General features: G+C 43.2%; 1 protein-coding gene across 1 annotated transcript; it reads right to left on the reverse strand.

Annotated features, from left to right (window-relative positions):
- Positions 1-27,636, reverse strand: LOC110503839 (protocadherin-16). The gene is made up of 2 exons (XM_021582393.2): positions 27,201-27,636; positions 1-2,124 (listed from the first exon to the last, which is right to left on the reverse strand). The coding sequence occupies exon 2, from the start codon at positions 2,101-2,103 to the stop codon at positions 244-246; it is 1,860 nt and encodes a 619-aa protein (XP_021438068.2). The 5' UTR covers positions 2,104-2,124; positions 27,201-27,636; the 3' UTR covers positions 1-243.

Consider the following 27,636-nt stretch of genomic DNA (forward strand, 5'->3'; position numbering starts at 1 on the left):
CTCCATATCCCTTCAAAATGATTTCAGAACTTCAGACCCCTATCAACCCCCAATGGTAGTTCTCTTTCAAATGTAGTCTTCATTTGGCATTTGGTATTTCCCACTTCGTATACCAAAAACCTAGCAGCTTGCATACATACAAGTTATAGATATCTGACTTCCCATGAACAAAATGCAGCAGATAAGGCTTTCAAGACTTGTAGTAGTAGCAACTAAAATTGGTGAAACTCTCTAATGCGAGATTCACCTGTCGACAGGTTGACTAGAACTGAATAGACAATGTCCTACCTCTAGGATGCAGGTCCCAGCGGCCGTGTTCTCCTTGATCGATACGTTGTAGAAGTTGGTACCGAACACAGGTTCATTGTCGTTAATATCCTGCAGCACCACATGGACCAGAGCTGTGGAGGACAGGGAAGGCCTCCCTCTGTCTGTAGCCACCACTGTCACATTCGGCCTGGGCTGAGACTCGTAATCCAGCTGGGAGAGTGTGGTGATGATCCCTGTTACTGGGTCTATGGTGAACCACTGGGCCTGGTTCTCATCCTGGCCGGCCTTGCCATCCTGGAGGAGGCTGTATGTGATGTCTCCATTGGGCCCCTGGTCTTTGTCTCTAGCCGTGACCTGCAACACGAAGCTCCCTGGGAACACCACCTCAGGTATGACCTGTCTGTACTGCTGCTGATCAAACAGAGGAGGGTTGTCATTGACGTCAGTGACTTGTATCGTAAAGGAGGACTCAGCCCTGAGAGGAGGGGTGCCTGCGTCTGTAGCCATCACCCTGAGTTCGTATGTGTCCCTCTCCTCTCGGTCTAGGATCTGGTCCACACACATCAGGTAGATGATGTTGTCCTTGGTGGTCAGGGCAAACTTCCCGTCCCCTCCTTCCAAGGAGACGTTGACATTGGCGTATTCTCCGTAGTCTGGGTCGGTGACGGAGATGCGGGCGACATACTGGCCAGGCTGGGCACCCTCGGAGATCTGTGGGGAGCCGTCTTCGCTGAGGAAGATGATGGTCATGGTGGGCTGGTTGTCATTGTAGTCCCGTACGTGGATTGTGACGAAGGCATTGGTAACCTCGGGCTGCGTGGCGTTATCCCTTGCCTGGACCACAAGCTCGTGGACCCTCCGCATCTCAAAGTCCAGAGGCTTGTTGAGCGTGATGACACCCGTACGAGAGTCAATGACGAAGTAGCTCTCCGGGTCGCTCTGCCTGCGGTTGATCTCATACAGAACCAGACCGTTGTCTCCCTGGTCGACGTCAGAGGCAAAGACTTGGAGGATGTTGCTACCCGGCTGCAGATTCTCTGAGATAATGGCGTGGTAGCGACTCTGGTTGAAGACTGGAGCATTGTCGTTGATATCCTGAACCGTCACATCTAGCACCATCTGACCAGTCCTCTTAGGGGAGCCTCCATCGAACGCCTCCAAGGATAGCGTATAAGACGGTCTGGTCTCGCTGTCCAGAAGAGTGTTGACCACTAGGTCCAGATAGAGAACCTGGTTGGATCCTCTCCGGGTCTCCAGGAAGAAAGCCTGGCCGGGGTTCCCATCTTTGATGAGGTATCCCTGGGTAGTCAGTTGGCCTTTGTCCCCGTCCACCGCCGGCTCTAGGGGGAACCTGGTTCCCACCGCTGTCATCTCCGGGATTTTGAACGTCGCTCTCCTCCGGGGGAATGTAGGAGCATGGTCATTGATGTCATTCACTGTGATGGTCACTTCAACGGTCACACCTGTCATAGTCACTGCAATGAAGTTGTATCGGTCCCTCAGCTCATGGTCCAACACCTTGGCTGTCTTGATGATGCCCGTGCTTTCATCTATGTCCAGGTCACTCCCCACCCCGGTGCCCTCGTGATCTGAAATGAAGTAAAGATTTGCGGTGACACCAGGCGGTAACCCAGCGCTGATGTCTCCTACGATGGTCCCAGCTGGCTGTTCCTCGTCCAACTGGAGCTCCAGGTTCCCCAGGACGGTGGAGGAGTGGACGGTGATCAGCTCCAGGACGATGTAGGCCAGCAGCAGGACCCCTCGGCTCCACCGGCCCTCATCCTGCAGCGACCTCGACACAGACCGCCCCAAACCCTTGGCCTCGGTCTTCATTCTGAAGGCTTCTTCCTAAACCTGAGAGGGACACAGAGAGATGGGATAAATGTTAGTGTTGCGTACTGATCGTTACTTTCTGACAATGTGTGCGTCCCATTTGGCATTATATTCCCTACACAGTCCACTTCTTTTGACCAGAGTCAAGGTGCCAGAGTCAAGGTGCCCTTTGGGAGTTAGCCCAAGAAAACCTCTCGGCTGTTTGTCTTGTTTGTCAGGTCATGTAATCAGGAAACATTCCTGGCTCCTCTTATGACCTGAAACAGCAACAAAAGCGGAATGCTTTTTATTGGCATAACAAAGAGAGGGGACAGGCTTTTTCAGTCCATTTGGTGAGCTGTGTAAAAATGAAGGAAAATGCTTTAAGGTCCGTTTTTCCATGTGCTTTACAGGCAGGGGTCCCAACCAGTGCATATAATAGATCCCTTGCATCACGTCATTTCCATCCCCTCCCTCCAGTCACCTAATAAGTTCCTTTGGCATAACAGAGAACCCTCTCTTTACTAGATAACAGTCCAGACCACAGACAAGACCACCTGGGTTGAAATCTTGTTTGTGTTTGCTCTAGCCTGCCTTGAATGGCAGGTGGGCATGGTTCAAGTGAAGATAAATTATTTGAAATGATTTTGAATAGTATTTGAACCCAGATCTCCCGCAGGCGTACGTCAGAACCACAAATGGTCTCAACATTCAGTTCTAATCAGAGAGCTACTGTCTGTGTGTGTGTGTGTGTGTGTGTGTGTGTGTGTGTGTGTGTGTGTGTGTGTGTGTGTGTGTGTGTGTGTATGTGTGCGGGCCTGTGTGTGTGTGTGTGTGTGTGTGTGTGTGTGTGTGTGTGTGTGTGTGTGTGCGTGCCTGCGTGTGTATATGTATTTAGACAGTTTTCTAAAGCACATGCACATCTAGGACCAGGGTATGTGTTTGCATGTATGAAACCAGGTCAAGAGGAAGGGAGATTTACGAGACTGCTGACGAGTACTCACAGACAGACTGAGTGTGAGCTCTTATAGAGGGACCGTGTTTGAAAAACTCTATACAGTATTGAGGTCTCCCTGAGCCCATATTTCTATTGGGATGTTAACTTGAGGAATGTCCTTCCTGGTCAATGTGTGGAGAGTAAACCAGAGCCCAGAAAAGTAAAGCTGTGTTATAGCATCAGAGAGAAAAACACTCTACTTTATCCACTTGTTTTGAGAGGCGTAAAACTCCTGCCATTTCCCTGTGATATATGCCCTTAAAATGGTCCATGAAACTTCTGAAATGTCGGTCAGCTGCCTTTCATAAATTACACCTTTGGCAAATCAGGTAATTATGTCAGAAGTGAAAGTGTCTTCTTGGCTCCTGTAACCTATATTTCATTACTCACAAGTGATTCTGAGTCCATAAATTTGGTGGATATTGAGAGCACATTTCTGCTTTTGCCTTAGTCTCTGTGATGGGTCTAACCTTTTACAAGACTCCATGGTGGCTCTGTATGGAATAAAAACAAAGAATACTTTAAAGAAATATTGTTCAATAAAGTGCATGGAAGGTAAAAAGGGGCCAAATCTCTGATTCTGAGCTGAGCATTTCTTGACATAAAAGGTGGAAAAGTGGAAGTTAGAAATTGTGGAAAATCGTCAGATACATTCTAATGTATACATAACAGAGCTCTGTCTAAGGGCCAGAAATACCTTTTGATAGTACTTTTCTGTAGTTCTCCGATTATTTAAGGCATAACAGCCAAGAGAGCACTACATTTGAACAACCACAAAGTGTAACTGAGAATGAGGATGATATGGATTGCCACACAAAACGATGATTTCTAAAAACACTGAAGAAGAGATACTATGAAATGGAGCAATTACACACTCGGTGTCCCAAATGGCACCCTATTCCCTACCTAGTGCACTACTTTCGACCAGAGCCTTATGGGCCCATATACAGAATAGGTTGCTAATTGGGATGACAAAACTGTTTTGCATTATAGATAACCCAGTTTTGGCAGGGTATCTCCCAACTGTTGATGACTTGTAATTTGTTGTGAGACCCTATGAAGCATTGTGGGATGTCTGAATGAGCTGACTGTCACCGTCTGCTGAATAGTCCAAAACCACTAAATGTGTCTCTGGCAAACAAGTAATTATTGTCTGTCTCTCATAACAAGAGGAGACCCGTTTTTTTTATTTCCAGTTGTCAGTGGTTCTGTTGAACTCAATCCTATTCATAACTCATTTATTTTGTCCTGTGAAAAAAAATCAACTTTAATGTTCTCCTAGAAAACTCTGACCATGAAAACAGAAGTTTTATTACATGTTGAGGAATTCTGTTTTTTACAAGAGGAGAATATTACTAGAGGCCTACCAGACTCCCCCTAGTGGCAGTACTGCACCATTCAGGGAAATATCCTCGCTTCAGACTGTACAGTACTACATGTGTGTGTCTGTGAGTGACTAGGAGTATGTGATCATGTATTTTAGAATGTGGATTTGTGCATGCTTGTATTGTGTGGGTGTGTGTGTGCATGTGTGTGGGATTCATGCATGTGTGTATGCGTGTCTTTGCACACATGTATGTGTGAGTAGCCTATGTGTGTGTCGCCGGCCACAGGGTGGTGTGTGTGTGTGTGTGTGTGTGTGTGTGTGTGTGTGTGTGTGTGTGTGTGTGTGTGTGTGTGTGTGCAGCATAGTGAGCGAGGGTACAGAGCAGAGCGGAAGAGAGGAGAACAGGAGGAGCGGAGAGCGAAGGAGGAGAGAGGAGGAGAGGAGAGAGGAGAGATGAGAACAGGAGGAGCAGAGCGCGATGGAGGAGAGCAGTAGGGCTCCTTGCAGTCTGCCCTCTCCTACTCTCATCTCCTCTCACCTCTCTCCTCTCCTCCTCTCTCCTCCTCTCATCTCCTCTCTCCTCTCTCCTCCTCTCTTCTCCTATCTCCTCTTCTCTCATCTCCCCTCTCCTCCTCTCTTCTCCTCTCTCCTCTCTCTTCTCTCCTTTCTCCTCCTCTCATCTCTCCTCCTCTCTTCTCCTCTCATCTCCTCCTCTCATCTCCTCTCTCTTCTCCCCTCTCTCCTCTCTCTTCTCCTCTCATCTCCTCTCATCTCCTCTCTCCTCTCCTGGCTTGGCTCTAATCATGGGTGCTGGAAGCCCGCCTCCACCAGATGGGATTCCAAGGCTAATTTCAGTCAGTCATGATTGTGAGCCGTCATTCAATAACACAGTACAAACTGTGGAAGACCATGGAATTGGAGTGAAATAAAAATAGAACTCATTCTAGTTCTGTGGTGAAAACCGACAGTCAGGGCATTCTTAAGTGACAACTTTTATGTGTAGGCAGTAGAATTATGTTGTAGCCTGCTGTTAATTTCACTCTTTCTGTGGTTAAAATATTGAATTTGACATGCTGAACCCTTTTCTTTACATGTCTTTATCTATGCATGGCTTGTAAATTAATCTAGTTGAGTGCCTTCTAAGACAGTGAAGCAGTTTACAACAAGGATCCATTCACTGTATCTGGTGCCTATGATCCATCCCAAATGGCACCCTATTCCCTACATAGTGCACTATGTTTGACCAGAGACCTAATCTCAATGGTTTATACTGTAGTTGGCCAGGATTTTAAAAGCTTTCACTACTAATTATCCACTAATGGCAGAGTCTGTGGTAGCTCCATATATTAGGTACAATTTAAGTCCACAGAGGTTTCCATTGCGCTGCCAACATGGAAGTACTTTCGAGCAATAATGATTTACTTTATAGCCATGCTGAGGCAGGACTTCTAGGTGTTTTTTCAAAGGAACAAAGGATGACTTTTCTAGGAGGCAGGAATCTTTGTTCGAATGCCACAGCAGAAATAATGCAGGCACTGGTCTTGGTCTGGTCGTGTGTGTGTGTGTGTGTGTGTGTGTGTGTGTGTGTGTGTGTGTGTGTGTGTGTGTGTGTGTGTGTGTGTGTGTGTGTGTGTGTGTGTTGCAGCTGGAGGACCACTCTGCTGCAGCCTAATAGATCTAGCAGGCCCAGCCACCAGCCTGGGTCCGACAGCTCTACTATAGCTCTGTATGATGCCAGATTAAGCCCAACATAAAGTCACAAACGACACACTAACTCAGCATAGTACTATGGCTTTATAGCTCGAACAAAGTTCCTTATTCTTGTACTAAATGCTCTATTACATATAACACGTATGGTTTCCCCCACTGGCTGACTGGCTGACTGGCTGACTGGCTGACTGGCTGACTGGCAGGGATTGGGGGGCTTGGGTTCTACTAGCTGCTGGGCAAACAGAGAGCTACCTAGCTGATCAAAGATGTTTCTCCCTCCCTGTAGTCTGGAGAGCAGAGGGAGTAAGCATAAGGGGGACGACGTAGCTGTGCTGCTGCCAGGGGCTTTGGAACATGCCAAAGGGGAATCCTGAATACAGGCCAGTTAAATGCCAGCTGGGAGCCTTAGGGAAGAGAACAAATACAGGCCTGAGCCTTGGGAAACGAGAAGTCTGTCTGGCAACACAGGACTTCAGAGTACAGTAATAAAGATGTTGATGGTCTAATACAGAGGTTGGCAAGCAAAGCGCACAGAGACAGAATTAAAAGTGTCCCCCTTTCATCTTTATCACTAAGGTTGTGTCCCAAGTAGCACCCTATTCCCTATATAGTGCACAGGCCCTGGTCAGTAGTAGTGCACTATGTAGGAAACAAGGTACCGTTTGTTTCCATTTGGGACACAGACTAAGACAAATACATTATAAAGTACGTCCATTCAAACACACCAATTTAACAAAACATTGACTCAATACTCATATCATGTCTAATAGCATTAGTGTGTGTGCGAACTTTGCCCTAAAACCCGACTAATGCTGATACTTTACTGTGTTTAAGTTTGTTTAAAGTTCTACATGGTCAGGCTTATTTGAACCCAGGTCCCTTTAAATCCCCTACACTGAGCCCCTACAGGACCTGTGTCAACAGGTCCTGGCTGCATATTAGCACCATATTCCCTATACGGTGCCCTACCTTAGACCATACCAGTGGCAACCCATCATTCAGGGCAGGTGGGGCAGAGTCCCAACTGTTTTGAGACCAACATGTTTAGCTAAAAACAAGTAAGGCAGCTCCAAAATGAAGGTGTTTCAGCCTAGCTCAGTGCTTTCTGTGGTGGTGGAGCAGCGGAGCGTAGGTGTTGGTAATGTTCTCTAGCTGCTCCGTGATTGGCTCAGTGTTCTGTCACTCATGGGACACTACGTCACCGCAGTAGAGCACAGGGTAGAGCTCGAAAATTCAAGCCCCCTGGGTGCTGCCATAGAGTTACATTAGATGTGCCCCTCCAAGAAGGCTCAAGGTCATTGGTCACAGATAAAATGACGTCAAATCACATTATATCTTCCTGTAGCTTGATTGGACTGATCATGTCAGAAGGCATAGTGATGAAGGCACAGTGATGAAGGTACAGTGATGAAGGCACAGTGATGAAGGCACAGTGATGAAGGCACTGTGATGAAGGCATAGTGATGAAGACACAGTGATGAAGACACAGTGATGAAGACACAGTGATGAAGACACAGTGATGAAGGCACAGTGATGAAGACATAGTGATGAAGACATAGTGATGAAGACACAGTGATGAAGATACAGTGATGAAAGTACAGTGATGAAGGCACAGTGATGAAGACACAGTGATGAAGACACAGTGATGAAGGCACAGTGATGAAGACACAGTGATGAAGACACAGTGATGAAGGCACAGTGATGAAGGCACAGTGATGAAGACACAGTGATGAAGATACAGTGATGAAGACACAGTGATGAAGATACAGTGATGAAGGTACAGTGATGAAGGCACAGTGATGAAGAGACAGTGATGAAGACACAGTGATGAAGGTACAGTGATGAAGGCACAGTGATGAAGACATAGTGATGAAGACACAGTGATGAAGACACAGTGATGAAGATACAGTGATGAAGGCACAGTGATGAAGGTACAGTGATGAAGGCACAGTGATGAAGACACAGTGATGAAGACACAGTGATGAAGGCACAGTGATGAAGGCACAGTGATGAAGACACGGTGATGAAGACACAGTGATGAAGGCACAGTGATGAATGTACAGTGATGAAGACATAGTGATGAAGACACAGTGATGAAGTCACAGTGATGAAGACATAGTGATGAAGACACAGTGATGAAGACATAGTGATGAAGATACAGTGATGAAGATACAGTGATGAAGACACAGTGATGAAGGCACAGTGATGAAGGCACAGTGATGAAGGCACAGTGATGAAGGTACAGTGATGAAGACATAGTGATGAAGACACAGTGATGAAGACATAGTGATGAAGACACAGTGATGAGGGCACAGTGATGAAGGCACAGTGATGAAGACATAGTGATGAAGGCACAGTGATGAAGACACAGTGATGAAGACATAGTGATGAAGACACCGTGATGAAGGCACAGTGATGAAGACACAGTGATGAAGGCACAGTGATGAAGAGATAGTGATGAAGGCACAGTGATCAAGACACAGTGATGAAGGCACAGTGATGAAGACATAGTGATGAAGGCACTGTGATGAAGGCACAGTGATGAAGACACAGTGATGAAGACATAGTGATGAAGGCACAGTGATGAAGGCATAGTGATGAAGGTACAGTGATGAAGACATAGTGATGAAGACACAGTGATGAAGACATAGTGATGAAGACACAGTGATGAAGGCACAGTGATGAAGGCACAGTGATGAAGACATAGTGATGAAGGCACAGTGATGAAGACACAGTGATGAAGACATAGTGATGAAGACACCGTGATGAAGGCACAGTGATGAAGACACAGTGATGAAGGCACAGTGATGAAGAGATAGTGATGAAGGCACAGTGATCAAGACACAGTGATGAAGGCACAGTGATGAAGACATAGTGATGAAGGCACTGTGATGAAGGCACAGTGATGAAGACATAGTGATGAAGACATAGTGATGAAGGCACAGTGATGAAGGCATAGTGATGAAGGTACAGTGATGAAGACATAGTGATGAAGGCACAGTGATGAAGACATAGTGATGAAGACACAGTGATGAAGGCACAGTGATGAAGGCACAGTGATGAAGACATAGTGATGAAGGCACAGTGATGAAGACACAGTGATGAAGACATAGTGATGAAGACACCGTGATGAAGGCACAGTGATGAAGACACAGTGATGAAGGCACAGTGATGAAGAGATAGTGATGAAGGCACAGTGATCAAGACACAGTGATGAAGGCACAGTGATGAAGACATAGTGATGAAGGCACTGTGATGAAGGCACAGTGATGAAGACATAGTGATGAAGACATAGTGATGAAGGCACAGTGATGAAGGCATAGTGATGAAGGTACAGTGATGAAGACATAGTGATGAAGACACAGTGATGAAGACATAGTGATGAAGACACAGTGATGAAGGCACAGTGATGAAGGCACAGTGATGAAGACATAGTGATGAAGGCACAGTGATGAAGACACAGTGATGAAGACATAGTGATGAAGACACAGTGATGAAGGCACAGTGATGAAGACACAGTGATGAATGCACAGTGATGAAGAGATAGTGATGAAGGCACAGTGATGAAGGCACAGTGATGAAGGCACAGTGATGAAGACATAGTGATGAAGGCACTGTGATGAAGGCACAGTGATGAAGACATAGTGATGAAGACATAGTGATGAAGGCACAGTGATGAAGGCATAGTGATGAAGGCACAGTGATGAAGACACAGTGATGAAGACACAGTGATGAAGGCACAGTGATGAAAGCACAGTGATGAAGACACAGTGATGAAGACACAGGGATGAAGGCACAGTGATGAAGGTAAAGTGATGAAGACACAGTGATGAAGGCACAGTGATGAAAGCACAGTGATGAAGGCACAGTGATGAAGGCACAGTGATGAAGACAGTGATGAAGGCACAGTGACGCCGAAACACTGGTGATTTACCCCAAAAATTACTGGGAGTTTATATATAGAGTGTGCGACTCTCATAATTTTTATAACTTATAGTTTATTCGCATTTAGTCAGCACCTCTACTTAAAATCATTTTCTCTGTGTGTGTGCCAGCTCATGTTTTTTATTGTACTGATCATGTCAACATCATACTTTCAAAGTCTAGCAGTCAAAGCTAACAGTCATTATCAAGAATCTCAAGTCGACAATATTCTGGCAAATCCCTTTAAATCCTTGTCAAGTGAAAGGTAAATAATGAAGAGAAAATATAGATAAAACGTATCGGTGCTCATCAGCAATTGGACATAAACATTACACAACAAGTTGGAAATCGCAAATTCAACAATGAGTGGTATGGAAGTATTGCAAAGCAATCACTAGCCTGCTATTCAGTGGAGTGTCTGTGTGGTCCCCTGTCTGGGATTAAGGGTCTCTTGTCCAAGTTTAAAATTATAAACAATCAACATTGGCCATGCTGTTAATGAAGCATGATTTGTGCCACACTCAAAACAACTGTTAACTCAGAACTGCGAAATCTGACTCAGTGAGTTCAAGACAACTGGGAACTCTGGGAAAAAAACGAGCTCCAACTGGGAAAATACATTTTGAACGTTCATCCAACTCGGAATTGTAAATCCAGAACTAGAGACTCTTTCTAGAACTACGACCTGAAGATCACTGACGTCATCATGTTTCGACCTTGTTATTTTTCGAGTCCCCAGCTACATTGAAAGCATCATAAATCCAGAGAATACCAGACTTTGATGACAAAGTTTGATGACAAAATTTGCCCACGAAGGACCGCCGCGCCACCTTCCTGTTCAAGTGAGCACAGCACAACAAGGTGAGTCCAAAAATGTAATGTACGCTGCTGCATAAATTATGTAATATGCCAGGGAGATATGTATACTGTAGCTAATAAAGTAATACTAAGTGTACGTTGTGTAGCAAGCTGTTAGTAGCCCATGTGCCTCACCCTAATAATGTGGTATATTTTCCTTCTAATTTCACATACTGTTCTAACTTGGTGGTGCACATGTAGCTTATAACCTGTTTTAGAGAAATGTAATCATCGAATATTGTAAGATCTTTCATTGTCTGCTTATATGCCTGCATTATTTATCCTACGGTTCTGACTTGGTGTGCAGGGAGAACACTGTAAGAACGGCCCATGTCCTGAATTCTGTCACTGTACATTTCAAAAGTGCTGAACAAATAGTTATACTGACTATGTACATCTTAGCTCGCTCATTAATGTCTTAATGGAAATTACTAATTGCCTCTTATTCACTCATCGTTCGCTTATGCCATAGTTTGTACATCTCAATTGTCAGTAGAAACCCCATTTGTTTAAGCAAGTCAGCCATATTAGCTATGTTCTTTTTAAAGGAGTAAATTAGGCTGAATGAACTGTTTCGCTGCTAGCCAGGTGTAGCAGTGGTAAGGTGTTGGGACTGTGTCACACCCTGATCTGTTTCACCTGTCCTTGTTAATGTCTCCACCCCCTCCAGGTATCGTTTGTTTTCCCCAGTGTATTTATCCCTGTGTTTCCTGTCTCTCTGTGCCAGTTCATCTTGTATGTCCAAGCCTACCAGTGGGTTTTCCTGCTTTGCCATTTTCTCCTTTTTCTAGTCCTCCCGGTTTTGACCCTTGCCTGTTCTGGACTCTGTACCCGCCTGCCTGACCATTCTGTCTGCCCTGACCTTGAACCTGTCTGCCACTCTGTACCTCCTGGACTCTGATCTGGTTTGGACCTTTTTGCCTGTCCATGACCATTCTCTTGCCTATTCCCTTTGGATTTATTACAATTGTGTTGTACAAACTATGGCATAAGGGAATGATGAGCGCAGTGGCGATTTTAGCATGTACATCTTGGTGGGACAAAAACGTTTAAAAGTGGGATGCATGCCAGCAAGCCACTGCACAACAATACATTAATTGCACGGTGACAAACCGCGAACCGTTAGGGCCTACATAAAGCTGTCCCAACAGCAAGTATCATGACACTAGGCGAGACCCAGATACAGACACAGGACCCTAACGGTTCGTGGAAACTGTTTGTCACCGTGAAATTCATGTATTGTGTGTTGTGTAGTGGCTTTTCTGGCATACATTTAAAAAAATTGAGTTTGCTCCACTAAGATTTAAATGCAAAAATTGCCACTGGACCAAACATATTCCCAAAATAGTGCATAGGGTTCTGGTCAAATGTAGTGTACTGTGTAAGGAATAGGGTGCCAACGCACACTGTTTCTCTCCCTAACAGAGCTTAACTTTTCTGGTTCTTGGTTTGCCATTGTCTCTGGGTCTTAGTAGGCATATACAGTACCAGTCAAAAGTTTGGACACCTACTCATTCAAGGGTTTTTCTTTATTTGTACTATTTTCTACATTGTAGACTAATCGTGAAGACATCAACACTATGAAATAACATATGTAATCATGTCGTAGCCAAAAAAGTGTTAAACAAATCAAAATATATTTTATATTTATTGCATGAGGAATGCTTTTCCAACAGTCTTGAAGGATTTCCCACATATGCTGAGCACTTGTTGGCTGCTTTTCCTTCACTCTGCGGTCCAATTCATCCCAAACCATCTCAATTGGGTTGAAGTCAGGTGATTGCGGAGGCCAGGTCATCTGATGCAGCACTCCATCACTCCTCTTCTTGGTCAAATAGACCTTACACAGCCTGGAGAAGTGTTGGGTCAATGTCCTGTTGAAAAAAAATATTATAATTCCACTAAGCGCAAACCAGATGGGATGGCATATCGCTGAAGAATGCTGTGGTAGCCATGCTGGTTAAGTGTGCCTTTAATTCTAAATAAATCACCAACTGTGTCACCAGCAAAGCACCCTGACGCCATCACACCTCCTCAATGCTTCATGGTGGGAACCACACATGCGGAGATCATCCGTTCACCTACTCTGCGTCTCACAAATGTGTGCCTGAGAGCTATCGCCACTTGGGAACGTTTCCCTCCATTTTCCCCACACAAATGGCCTGATTTTTTAGTAGCCTACAAACATTTCCTAACCTGATATTCCTTCAAACATTATGCTTTGTATTATATGAAAACACAATAGCCAGAATCTGGTTACCATTTAATTTATTTAGAAATGTTTAGCGTTTGTATTTCTTTTGTTTGGTACAGCCAACTTCTCTAAGTCTACTCACCATGGTTGCTGAACTGGTTTCCTAGGTGAGCACGCGCCGGCATGTTCACAGCTTTAGGTTGAGCCCTGATAAAGGTTGCAGCACTCTCGTTAGTTGGTTTCTCCGGTTTCGGTGTGTTTTCATAGTTTATTGTAAACGCTAGTGTTTATACATAGTATGTCATTGTTTCTAGTAACTTTCTAATTGCTGTCCATTATTATGTAAAACGAGTTTCATACTATTGCCTTTCAAGTGTGTTAATCGCTGTTATTGAGAATTTTTCTGTTTAGGTGATGCATGGATTTAAATGCCAAGTTAGGGCAGGTCCTTTTAGGATGCTGTCTCCTCATTTAGGGAAGCATGGTCAAAGTTTAGCATGGTCAGCGTCATTGAGGGCTTCAACCATGCTTCTGTCATTTTAAAGTAGTCAAAGTAGTCAACTAGGTGGGGATTCCTATTGTTTGTTGCTTCAATGGCGCTGCCGATAATGGCACAGATAGAAAGATGAGTCCTCGATTTTTTATAAAGGTGAGCCCTCTGCTTTTTAGATATAACTAGCTACCACACCACACAGCCCCCCCAATAAAAAATACAAAAATTGGGGCGACCCCCTGGAGATCGCCCCCATAGAATTAGGAATTAGAATACTAGAATGGACTTTAACCTTATGGTGGGATAAAGGTCAGCCATTTTGGTCCGGGAGATGGTCATCCATGGTTTGCCAGTGCAGCGATAAGATATTGTGTAGAATTGGGGAGAATTTATTGGGGAGATAAGAATTTATCTGCACTGTATGTTAGTTAGCAAGCTAGCCAGAGGAATGATTCCATAAATGTTTTTATTATCTGATAATATGCCAACATAACATTTAAACAATGTAGTCAATCCACAGCCTAACACTGTCTGAAATCAGTAGTAGATTATAGGATTTAGAAAAGTTGTAAATGTGACAAGTAGGCTACTGATATTGCATCATGTAATAGCACTTTCATCTTTCCAAGAAAACAAACATTTATACATTTATGGTCTGTTTACATATATCTTAAAGGCTATTTATACATAACAGTATAAACTGTATCTATGATTATATGGGGTGGCAGGTAGCTTAGTGGTTAGAGCGCAGGGCCAGTAACCGAAAGGTTGCTAGATTGAATCCCCGAGCTGACAAGGTACAAATCTGTTCTTCTGCCCCTGAACAAGGCAGGCAACCCACTGTTCCTTGGCTATCCTTGTAATTAAGATTTTGTTCTTAACTGACTTGCCTAATAAGACAATATTTTAGGTTTACAATGATTCTATTACACAATTTCTGATATATCACATGCCTTAGTTTTATTTTCCTGCATAAATACAATCTGGATTATGCTTTTAGTGCCATTCATACCAAGTAAACTGGTCTGGATTTCTCTCTAGAATAGCATGAGATTAGCTTTAAAACTGCATGTTTCTCTCTGCCCCATGGCAATGTGTGTAGAATAGCATGAGATTAGCTTTAAAACTGCATATGTTTCTCTCTGCCCCATGGCAATGTGTGTAGAATAGCATGAGATTAGCTTTAAAACTGCATGTTTCTCTCTGCCCCATGGCAATGTGTGTAGAATAGCATGAGATTAGCTTTAAAACTGCATGTTTCTCTCTGCCCCATGGCAATGTGTGTAGAATTGCAGGAGATTTGCTTTAAAACAGCAACATTTTCTCTCAGCCTCATGGCAAAAATGTGCATAACAACATGAGATTAGTTATAAAATTGCACATTTGCACGATAAAAAAATGTGTAGAATTGTAGGAAGTTAGCTGTTTTCCCCAATGCTGCGTTAAGTTTATTGTATTATTTTTCATAATTTTTCATGAACTACGTATTTTGTATCTTGATTCAGTCTTCAACATTACCTGTTAAATAATGACCACCTCTTTTTGATCTTGATTCAGTCTTCAACATTACCTGTTAAATAATGACCACCTCTTTTTGTAGCTGATCCTTTGACTTTGTTTTTCAACTTTGACTTTTTTTTTCAACTGTTGCTGTCTAACCTCACAGATAAGCGACACTTACAGATCACGCGCACACATGCACGCATGCACGCACACACACACACACACACACACACACACACACACACACACACACACACACACACACACACACACACACACACACACACACACACATACACACACACACACAGCACATGTGGCCCCTAATTATAGAAAATGGCCCAGTTCAAGGCTAAAGAAAATATGGACACGGCTACTTTGTAAACTGCCGCGATATCTGCTCTGGGCGGCACTGTGAATGGAAAACATGCCTCATTGTTCAAATCAAAGCAGGTTTTTTAAATAACCTTTAAGTGTTATTAACCTGTTGGCACCAATTGATTTCACATTGCCAAAAGTTATTGCAAAATGAGTCTTTACTGTGTCGCGGTCCTTCAGTGAGAGGGGGGTCACATCCTGGTTGCATCCCAAACAGCACCCCATTCTCTACATATAGCACTACTTCTGACAGGCCCTGGTCAAAAGTAGTGCACTAAATAGGGAATAGGGTGACATTTGAGACTCAGCCTGAAACACATAATCTGTCTAAACAAACGCTGCTGCCTTCCTCTATTAGCCTGAGCCACCACGTCACAGAAGGGTGCCAGAGTTCTGACATTTCCCAAGTTTAGAGCTAAACAATCTGAAATAAAGGCCACTGTCAAACATAGTGAACATTATAGGCAGCGCTGCCCACAGATGAAACAATCCCAGATGGCCGATCCACTACCAGCCTGTTTCATCTCCTGAACCACGGCAGTGTCCCAAATGACAACCTATTCCCTATATAGTGCACTACTTCAGACCAGAGCCCTATGGGGAACCTTGTGTGCCCTAGTCAAAAGTAGTGCACTAAATAGGGAACAGGGTGCTATTTCAAATCACATTTTTAAACAGTGACACGAGGAATAAATACACAGTGAATAACAAATAAAAATAACAAGTCAAAATAATAATACAGGGAGAACCAGTACCGAGTCGATGTTCCATCTTTTCTATATTCCAGCAAATATTTTGTTAGTCCCCACAAGGTCAAATGCTATTTCTAGGGTATTTAGGGTTAAGGTTAGAGTTAGTGTTAAGGTTAGAATTACGTTAAGGGTTAGGGTTAGGAGCTAAGGTTAGTTTTAGGGTTAGGGTTAAATCAAATAAAATCAAATGTTATTTGTCACATCGAATACTACAGTGAAATGCTTACTTACAAGCCCTTAACCAACAATGCAGTTCTAAGAAAATACCTTAAAAAAGTAAGAGATAAGAGTAACAAATAATTAAAGAGCAGCAGTAAATAACAATAGCGGGGCTATATACAGGTGGTACCGGTACAGAGTCAATGTGTCAATGTGCAGGGGCACCGGTCTCGAGGTCATTGAGGTAATTATGTACATGTAGGTAGAGTTATTAAAGTGGCTATGCATAGCATAACAGAGAGTAGCAGCAGCCATGCGGTAGCAGAGAGAACAGACTATGACTAGGGTGTGGCTGGAGTCTTTGACAATTTTTAGGGCCTTCCTCTGACACCGCCTGATATAGAGGTCCTGGATGGCAGGAAGCTTGGCCCCGGTGATGTACTCGCACTATGCTCTGTAGTGTCTTGCGGTCGGAGGCCGAGCAGTTGCCATACAAGGCAGTGATGCAACCCGTCAGGATGCTCTAGATGGTGCAGCTGTAAAACCTTTTGAGGATCTGAGGATCCATGCCAAATCTTTTCAGTAGGGTTAGGGTTAAGGTTAGGTTTTTGGGTTAAGGTTAGAGTTAAGGTTAGGGTAAGAGTACGAGTTAGGGTTAGGTGTTAGGGAAAATAGGATTTTCAATTGGATTGAATTGTGTGTCCCCATAAGGTTAGTTGTATAAGACTGTGTGTGTGTGTGTGTGTGTGTGTGTGTGTGTGTGTACGTGCGTGCGTGCATGCGTGCGTGCGTGTGGGTGTGTGTGTGTGTTGGGGTGTCAGTGTAAGTACATGTGAACAGCCAACATCTTGGGAGATGTCCAATTCTTCCAAGTGGAAAAATATGCTATTATTACTCATCAAGCCTCTCAATGCTGCAATCACAGGCATATCTCTGTAAATATAATATAATAGTTTTGTGAATAATTCATAGAAGAGAAGAAGATAGTCAAATATTGAGCAGAAGTAAATCAGTGCTTGGGAATAAGATGATCAACGAGACTCATATAAGAACTTTATTTAATCTTGTAAATCTTAATCTTATTTTACTTTATTTAATCTTGGAAAAACTCTAAACGCATTTTAAGATGTTTGATAGGAGATATTTTGTTAAACAAAAGTAAAGCTAGACAAAGCACAAGTCCAACGATATTCCCCCGATTATCCCTGTATCTCTTCAAAACATTTTGTTCCAACTATGTACAGATCTGTTTCTGAACGCTGCTTAATCAGAAAGTCTACGGTCAGAGTAGTTGACACATAGGCTGTGTTCCAAATGGCACTCTATTCCCTACATGACTTTTGACCAAGGCCCATGGGGCTCTGGTCAAAGTAGTGCACCAAATGCAATAGGGTGCCATTTGGGATGCAGACACAGACTAATCACAGCTAGTCATCAGCCTGGACTGTATGATCACAAATCCTCAAAATGAGCTTCAAATTCCATGTCAAGATTCCAGCTAATTCCAATGAAACTTCTGAGCCTTGAAGAGCCGAGTGTTTGGCTGGGAGGGGGTTGGGACGCTGGGGCACTAGGGAGGGGAGCACAGGGCACGTTGGGCGCCAGAGTCTCTCCACAAACGAAACCACAGAGTGAATTGTTAATCCGGACTGTCTGGATATTAACATGACAAGCATGAAGTAAAACTACACAAACACTCTGAATACTGTATATGGAGGCCCGGCTGAAACAGAGCTGTCTGGAGCCACATTCGGAGATGCCATATGTCTGTGTACGGTGGTAATGGGGACCAGAGAGTCAGGGATGTGTTACAAATAGGGTTGCAAAGGATCGGAAACTTTCTGGAAATTTCCGAAAATTGTCCAGAAATTTTCCATGGGAAGTGAATTTGGGGAATTTTGCTTAAATTCATCAAAAAAGTTATCTTATAACAGTGAACTATTTTTGTTGGATACACATAAGGCAATTCTAGGTCTTGTGGCATATTTTGGTTAAACTATCCCCAATTCAATGGAATTGCAACCCTCTGCATGCACAGCGCATTCTTCCATCACATGTACAGCTGATTCTCAAGATCTTGCACACTAATGAGATGCTATTGAGTCCACACTACTACAATGTCTGAGCCAAGGACTGCATGCTTTCTGATACATTTTGATTACAATACTGGGTGGGGTGAACATATTTTATATGACATACATGCTTTTTTGTTAACTAGTAAATAGTAGCCTACAGCAAAGTGTGTTTAAATCATTTCTAACTTTTAACAATTTCTGATGGTTAGCTTTTGCTACTATGTGGGTTTTAGCTTGCTTGAGCCTACTAACTGAGGAGTGTTAATTCACTTGGACCACAGAAGGTATTTGCGCTGGTGATAGACTGCTTGGTCTAAAGTGGAGGAGTCCTACCCTCACATCACACCCATTGGCTGTGCTGCTCATGCATTTAATCTGCTCCTCAAGGACATTATGGCACTTGAAATAATGGATACACTCTACAAGAGAGCCAAGGAAATAGTTAGGTATGTGAAGGGTCATCAAGTTAGAGCAGCAATCTACCTCACCAAGCAAAGTGAGAAGAATAAGAGCACCACATTGAAGCTGCCCAGCGACACCCATTGAGGTGGTGTTGTCATCATGTTTGACAGTCTCCTGGAGGGGAAGGAGTCTCTCCAAGAAATGGCAATATCACGGTCTGCCTATATGGACAGCCCCATCAAGAGGATCCTCCTGGATTATGTATTTTGGGAGAGAGTGATAAGCAGCCTGAAACTCCTGAAACCTATAGCAGTAGCCATTGCAAGGTTTGAGGGAGACAATGCTATCCTGTCTGATGTTCAGACTCGGCTTGCAGATGTAAGAGAAGAAATCCGTACTGCCCTGCCCACTTCACTGTTGCTCCATGCAGAGGAAACTGCAGTTCTGAAATACATCAAAAAGCGTGAAGACTTCTGTCTGAAGGCCATACACGCCGTAGCGTGCATGATGGACCCCAAGTATGCTGGCAAGAGCATCCTGTCTGGTGCAGAGATCAACAAGGCCTATGGTGCCATCACCACCATGTCTCGCCACCTTGGCCTGGATGAGGGCAAGGTTCTTGGCAGTCTGGCGAAGTACACTTCCAAGCAAGGGCTTTGGGATAGAGATGCAATATGGCAGTCGTGCCAACATATCTCATCAGCCACCTGGTGGAAGGGACTTTGTGGATCTGAGGCTCTTTCCCCTGTTGCCTCCATCATCCTCCAAATCACGACATCAGCCGCCTCAGAGCGCAACTGGTCCTTGTTTGGGAACACACACACCAAAGCATGCAATAGGCTGACCAATACAAGGGTTGAAAAATTGGTGGCCATGCGGGTAAATGTGAGGCTTTTTGAGCCTGACAACGAACCATCCTCAACTAGGTTGGAAAGTGACAGTGAAGATGAGGCCTCAGAGTCTGACGTTCAAGAGGTGGACATTGAGGAGGTCCAGGGAGAAGACATGGAAGCCTGAGAGGAAGACAACCAAAGTTTTTAGTTTCTGGACTATCATTTACAGATGTATGTTCGAAACATTTTGGGAGATGCGATGGATCATTGGGGATAATTCAATATTCCCTTTCTTTTGTTGTTCAGTGACATCATCCCATGTGAAGTGTCAACTCATTTAATTAAAATTCATAACAATTTTTTATTATTATTTCTATTGGAAGGATTTAATCCTTTGCAATTATGTCTACTTGTGATAAGGTAAAATGTTTATGTTTCTGTGTCTCCATATGATATGGTAAATAAATCCAATGCAAAAAACATCTACATTTAAATAGTATTAATATTAATTTGCATATATTTCTGTTAATTCCCATATATTCCCGTTAATTCCCATATATTCCCGTTAATTCCCATGGAATGTTTCCACCTCTGAATATTCCCCAAGATGTGCAACCCTAGTTCCAAATGGCACCCTATTCCTCAAAGCCCTATGGGCCTTGGTCAAAAGTAGTACACTATAAAGCCCTATGGGCCTTGATCAAAAGTAGAGCACTATAAAGCCCTATGGGTCTTGGTTAAAAGTAGTGCACTATAAAGCCCTATGGGTCTTGGTTAAAAGTAGTGCACTATAAAGCCCTATGGGCCTTGGTCAAAAGTAGTGCACTATAAAGCCCTATGGGCCTTGGTTAAAAGTAGTGCAATAGTATGAAGCGAATAGGGGTCCATTTGGGCGGCAGATAAAGTGCTTCCACAGTGGCAGGTCAAGGGGCCAGGGAAAGCCATCCCCATCATAGAGCTCTGACGTGCGTGCCGTGTGTTCCCTGGCTATCCATGCACTCCCTCCCCTGGCCATAACAAACACACAGAGCATTGGAAAAACACAGGGCTTCTCCTTTCATGGTGAGGCCATCACACGCACTCACTCACACACACACACATACGTCCAAGAAAAGCAAGATCATCTCTTTCCCACATGAACGGAGACAGAATCAGACGGACCTGCCTACGGTATTTGATGGTCTGGGTGTTTGTGTAAGACTTTGTGCGAGCGAACAGGAAAAACATGCACTTCTCCCAGCTGGCCTTTGAACATGATCCTGTCTGATTTGATATTGCTATGGGCGTGGGAGTGTTGGAGCAGTTGCATCATTTGAAACACATGGGCACAGTGATGAGAAAGAGGAGCTGGAGGCTGGCTCCTGACCACATACAGTAACAGCTGAGAGAAGAGGTCAACTTCTATGGTTTTGTTTTCAGATGAATGACTCACATGTCATCCCTACTGTACCATTAGTAGCATGACCAACAATTCCATGTATTCATATTCCATTCCAGCATTTCCACAACAAGCCTACTTTAAACGTTATATAAATTGACTGCCTATGTATCACTTCAACTGCAACTAGCTATTACAACAGTTATCTGTTGTGTCAACATAAAGGTCTGTTATTATCCCTAGTCAACACAATAACAAGATGAACTCATCTCTTGATCAAATATAAACTGTGCAGTTCTGAAGTTATCTGTTGTGCCATCTTAGATAGGTCTGTTATTCACTTTCTAGCATCTCAGTTTCAGATTAAATATGTATGTGCGGGATATGCATGGTATACAATAAACCATCTGTCATGCCGTGTGTGTAGATGGCAGGGAAGTCAGGTGCAGGAGAATCAAACCTAGTGTAATGGAGTAGTTAAATAACGTGAAACAAAAACTCCAAAACCAAAGTACATAATAAAATAAATGTGGGTACAAGAACCCGTCGCACACCAATCCATAAAACACGAACATAACAACAAACAATCTCTGACAAGGACATGAGGGGAAACAGAGGTTTAAATATTCAACACAATAATGAATGGGATTGGAACCAGGTGTGTATGAAGACAAGACAAAACCAATGGAAATGAAACATGGATCAATGATGGCTAGAAGACCGTTGATCGCCAAGCACCGCCCGTACAAGGAGAGGCATCGACTTCAGCAGAAGTCGTGACACCGTCCAACGAAACAACAAAATGCTTACTTGCAGGTTCCTTATCAGCTAAGCAACAACAATAAGAAATAATAAAAGACAACAATATGAACATAAAGTAAATGGCTCAGTAGAAAATAATACATATCTTAGCATAAGTATAATACAGGAAGGAACAATTTACTGTCCAGTATGTACATATGTATTGGGGAAGGGGGGGTCAGGTGTATAAATTGAGCATTATAATAAGAGTCAGGTAGCAGCAGTTGTGATGTGTGTGTAGGCTGAATGTATGTGTGTGTGTGTGTGTGTGTGTGTGTGTGTGTGTGTGTGTGTGTGTGTGTGTGTGTGTGTGTGTGTGTGTGTGTGTGTGTGTGTGTGTGTGTGTGTGTGTGTGTGTGTGTGTGTGTGTGTGTGTGAGAGAGAGAGAGAGAGAGAAAGCGAGCGCTTGTGAGTGAGTGAGTGAGTGAGTGAGTGAGTGAGTGAGTGAGTGAGTGAGTGAGTGAGTGAGTGAGTGAGTGAGTGAGTGAGTGAGTGAGTGAGTGAGTGAGTGAGTGAGTGCATGTGTACTAAGGTGTGGAGGATCAGAGCAGCTGGTCAGTCCAGTTCAAGTGTTCAGCAGTCTGATGGCTTGAAGATAGAAACTGTCAATGAGCCTGTTGGTATCAGACTTCATGCTCCGATACGAACGGTAAGGGAGATAACAGCTCATGGCTGGGGTGTGTGGGGTCCTTGATGATGTTGCGGGCCTTCCTCAGGCACCCTTTCAAGTAGATGTCCTGGATGGGTGGGAGCACAGTTCAAGTTATGTACTGGGCCATCTTCACCACCCGCTGGAGGGCCTTGCGGTCATGGAAAGAGCAATTCCCATACCAGGACGTGATGCAACCGGTCAGGACGCTCTTGATGGTGCAGCGGTAGTATTTGGAGAGGACCCGGGGACGGCATTCCGAATTTCCTCAGACGCCTTAGGAAGTAGAGCTGCTGTTGCGCCCTCTTGACAAGAGTGGTGGTGTTGTGGTCCATGTCAAGTCTTCAGTGATGTGGAAGCAGAGGAAGTTAAAACTTGTGACTCTCTACTGCAGTTCCTTTGATGTGGATCGATGTGGATTTTGTTTTGCTGACGTTGAGGGCGAGGTAGATGTTTAAAAGATGAACTCGTCACTAACCATTCACAGTTTCTACTAACAGATGTTTGAAGTCATACTATTATAACAGACACATGTTAACCTCGCAGATCATGACTTGTGGAATCATTGCCTAATCTAAAACCTCAGTCTGAGTGTCTGAAACACTGACGATGAGGGGCCTATAAACACCTAGCTGTAGGTACTGTAGGTAGCTAGAGTTTCCTTAAACCACAAGCGTGAGTGTGTTTGTGTGTGTACTGTACCAGTCCAGAGGCACGAAGGCTCCACTGAGCAGATGCTCCACGACTCTCTGTCTTGGGGGAAACATACTCTGATACACCAGGGGCCAGTAAAACTATGACAAACCATACCAGGAGCCCAAACTAGGTCTATGTCCCAAATGGCACCCTATTCCCTATTTAGTGCACTAATTTTGACCAGTGCCTTTTGGGACAAACTCTAGGGCATGCCTGGTCAGCTTTAGAGGAAAATGTTCTGGCTGTGTTGTTACAACAATCCTGTCAAAAACAACCAGGAAATCCATAAATGATTGGCTTTGCTGTGTCAGACCAAGACTAGAGACTGCCAAGCAGATATGACCATCAAAGGCTGGCCTGTACACTTTCAAAGTACAATGTAGCTGTATACTTCTGTTATTACTATAGTTAGCTTCCATACGATGTTAATATATACTTCTGTTACGGCTGTAAAAAAACAACAACCAGGAAATCAATTGGAAAGTCTTGGCTCTACTGTGCTGTTGTGTTCATTCCCCTCCATACAGTAAGTTATAAACCCTTTATCCTCATCATCACCCCAGGCACAAAGGCACACTGCAAATAAAGTCAAATAATTACTTCATCATGGAGCTTCTGGGACTTGACTGATGACATAATCCTTGGATTGTCATGAAAGCCACAGCCGAGGTCTCAGGCTGCGGTTTCATCCAACAATTCTGCATCATTTCCTTCACTGTTTTCTTTGTAAACTATATACAGTTTTTCTCCTCAGTCCAGCCACTCTACAGTGAATGGCTTTAGCACAACTTTTTCCTTGGCTTTAGTCTCCTGTGATTGGAACGCATCAGATTTAACCAATGGCTGCTTGCAAACTCATATTCAGGAAATGAATGGGCCAATCATCAAAGCACTCAGACGATGCACCTAGAACTCAGGCCTCCCAAAGATACAGCCTATAGGCTTTAGCTCAGTGAGCTAGCATAGTCTTTTGGCATGCACTATCTTTCTATAAGAGAACACCAAATTATACAATGAGCTATCTATCTATCTATCTATCTCTCTATCTATCTATCTATCTATCTATCTATCTCTCTATCTCTCTATCTCTCTCTCTCTCTCTCTCTCTCTCTCTCTCTCTCTCTCTCTCAATTCAATTCAATTCAATTCAAGGGCTTTATTGGCATGGGAAACATGTGTTAACATTGCCAAAGCAAGTGAGGTAGACAACATACAAAGTGAATATATAAAGTGAAAAACAACAAAAATTAACAGTAGACATTACACATACAGAGGTTTCAAAACAGTAAAGACATTACAAATGTCATATTATATATATATATATATACAGTGTTTTAACAATATACAAATGGTTAAAGGACACAAGATAAAATAAATACGCATAAATATGGGTTGTATTTACAATGGTGTGTGTTCTTCACTGGTTGCCCTTTTCTCGTGGCAACAGGTCACAAATCTTGCTGCTGTGATGGCACACTGTGGAATTTCACCCAGTAGATATGGGAGTTTTTCAAATTTGGATTTGTTTTCGAATTCTTTGTGGATCTGTGTAATCTGAGGGAAATATGTATCTCTAATATGGTCATACTCTCTCTATCTATCTATCTATCTATCTATCTATCGCTTTGAGCTTCACTGATATCAGACATACTTGGCATTCCTCTCCAGTGGGAGCTAATGACTGTCATTGTTACCTCAACTATTATTAAATTATTATCAATGAGGACCAGGAATGTGCCTTGGCCCTCCCCTCATAACTGACAACATGCTGCAGGGTTCTCTGACACAACACTGGCACCCAGGAGGGAAAACACCAACATTAGATTTTAACTGATGAATGGGTGGAGAGAGAGGGAAGAAGAGAGGAGAGAGCGAGAACAGAAGGGAAGAACGTCAGCGTACTGGTCTGCCAGACAGTGCTCCAAGACAATCCAGAAGGAGGATGACTTTGGAGCACCATGGGAACCAGCATACTAACAGATAGTGGCAGAGTCCAGAAGGGCACCTTATTCCCTATATCTGGTGCATTACTTTTGACCAGAGACCAATGGTCGGAGAATATTGGCTATAAGCCTACGAGAGGAGACCTATGGGCTCTGGTCAAAAGTAATGCACTATATAAGGAATAGGGTGCCATTTCGAGTGCAAACAACCTGTTTAGGGATATGGAACCCAATTGAGTTGAAATGAATGAATTAGACATTAGTGAAAGGATTGCGAGGAACACAGTGATTCACATCAAACCCTAATGAACAGAGCCCTGTTGACACTGTAATGAATATGACCTACTACAACCTTCTGACTGTCAGTATGTAGTAATCTACAGGACCAACAGTGAATTGTGACACAATGGCACAGCATTACACCCCAGCCAACAATAGAATTCAATGGATAAACCAATTTGAGAGGATTTTTTTGTAGAGAAAGGGGGAAGAAAAAATACCCAATGGCACCCTATTCCCTACATAGTGCACTAGCCTACTTTTGACCAGAACCCTATAAAGTGCACTATATAGGGAATAGGGTGCCATTTGGGAAGCACCCCAAGTACAGTGGAGAGACATCCTAGTGAATTATTTGACTGGTGGACAGAGTATTATTAAGCTAATTGGTTGAGATTGGTGTTGTGTTGTTTGTCTTTGACTGCATGGTGACGTTGCCAATGAAAATGTGCTCTAAGTTTAGACCATGACGGGTAGCCTACCACAGATTTTAATTCTAATCTAAAACATAATATTATTTCTCAATCATTTCAGAAAACCACAAATAATCGCTTTAAAGGTTTGATGTGTTTTTGTTATAATCATATTATTGTTGTGTGGTTGTGTGGTTGTATGACTCTGACTGCCTTTAGAATGTCTTAAATTATATTAACTGGCAAAGCAAGGAGAGCTAGACCTCAGAAATGTATATGTGTCATTCTTTGTTACATAATTAGTGTTTGCTTGGAAGGTTTTTCTAAAAGTTCAAACGGTTTAAATAGTATAGCCTACAGTTTAGGATCTCAGCTAGAGCTATTGATCCTACAGTCTGTGTTCTCTTTTCTTGCATACAGTGCAATATAACGTAGGGCCTATTGTTAAATGGCCTGTTGTTAAATAGCCTAAATATCCATCTTTTTTCTCTCCATTTTACATCCAATGCTTAAAGCTCCCCCCTTCAGGAGAGTTGGCAGCAGTAGCCTAGTGTTATACCGTCTGTAAGAAGTGATTGCCCCCACAGAGGGAAACAAAAGTTAGAGTTAGAACAGCAATGAGCAGAGAGGAGAGCATTCAGTCAGGGGACAGATGGTTTGGGTTATAATGAGAATCGGTTTTCAGGCAGCCGTTCCACGGTCCTGCCTGCCTGTCGATAGAAGTTTCACTAGTCGGGATAATCATTAGACGATACATAATGTGTCAAGACCTAAACATCGCTGACAACTGTCCCGTCCATGGGTCCTGCTGACTTCTCAAATATACATCTATTTAAGCTTTTTTTTAAAACAGCACTGTTTGACAATAAATGTGATGACTGTATAACTAATCAGGGTCAAATACCCCAAATAAAGATGAAAAAAAAAAAAACCTGGAGTAAATTATAGAAAACTTATAACATATTGTAAACACTTAAAAAAAGTTAACTTTTGCACTTTGGAACCGAAATAATAAAAACAATGTGTATGGGAAAAGAAGAGGAAAGAAGACAAACGAAGAGATTAATCTTTAAAAGCATCCAAGCTTTAAAATTGTCTCGTTAACTTAATGATTGACTGTGTGTGATGAGGTACATGATAATGTGCTAGCCTATTCTGCACATGACAACAACGCAACGATTTGCGCTCAAATTTTAGCCTAATAAAACGTCCATGTAACTAGTGCAATGTATAACAACGTATAAACGTATCGCAACAATGTATCGCAACAATGTATAATCATTACCCCGTAGTCTTCAGCTAGCGAGGTGAGACAGACATTTGACAGTAGTAGAACACTGCAACGAGGACTTACATTCATCTGCTCCTTCTCTGCCACTGAGCGCATGCACGTCCGTTAGCAAATATCCCAACAATAACGGTCGCTTCTTTAAACAAATCCCTTGTGGAGTGAAAAAGGCAGAGTAAAAATCTAAACTAAAGTAAAAAAACTCCTAAATTAAATCCATTTCCAAAAGACAAAGTGGTATCCTTTCTAAACGATCCTTTAGGATGGTGAATGCGTTTTCACTCCAGCAACCTCTTGTGATTTATTCTGTACCCTATTCCTTGTCAGGTGGCGAGGGATAGGCAATTCAAAATAACTTTTTCCGCGACCGTTTCCTTAGTATGGTTAAAATGTTGTAGTCAGGACGTTATCAACTTCTCGGCATCGGGACAGCATCCACACTAACAATTATTGCAGCGTCTTTTTGCAGAGCTGCTGCTGCCTCCCCTTGCGCGGAGTGAAA

Source organism: Oncorhynchus mykiss, chromosome 24, assembly GCF_013265735.2.
Source record: "Oncorhynchus mykiss isolate Arlee chromosome 24, USDA_OmykA_1.1, whole genome shotgun sequence".
Classification (NCBI taxonomy): domain Eukaryota; kingdom Metazoa; phylum Chordata; class Actinopteri; order Salmoniformes; family Salmonidae; genus Oncorhynchus; species Oncorhynchus mykiss.

Bases quoted from the DNA above. Each gene is read 5' to 3' on its own strand.
- LOC110503839 (XM_021582393.2), bottom strand. From the start codon at position 2,103: ATGAAGACCGAGGCCAAGGGTTTGGGGCGGTCTGTGTCGAGGTCGCTG.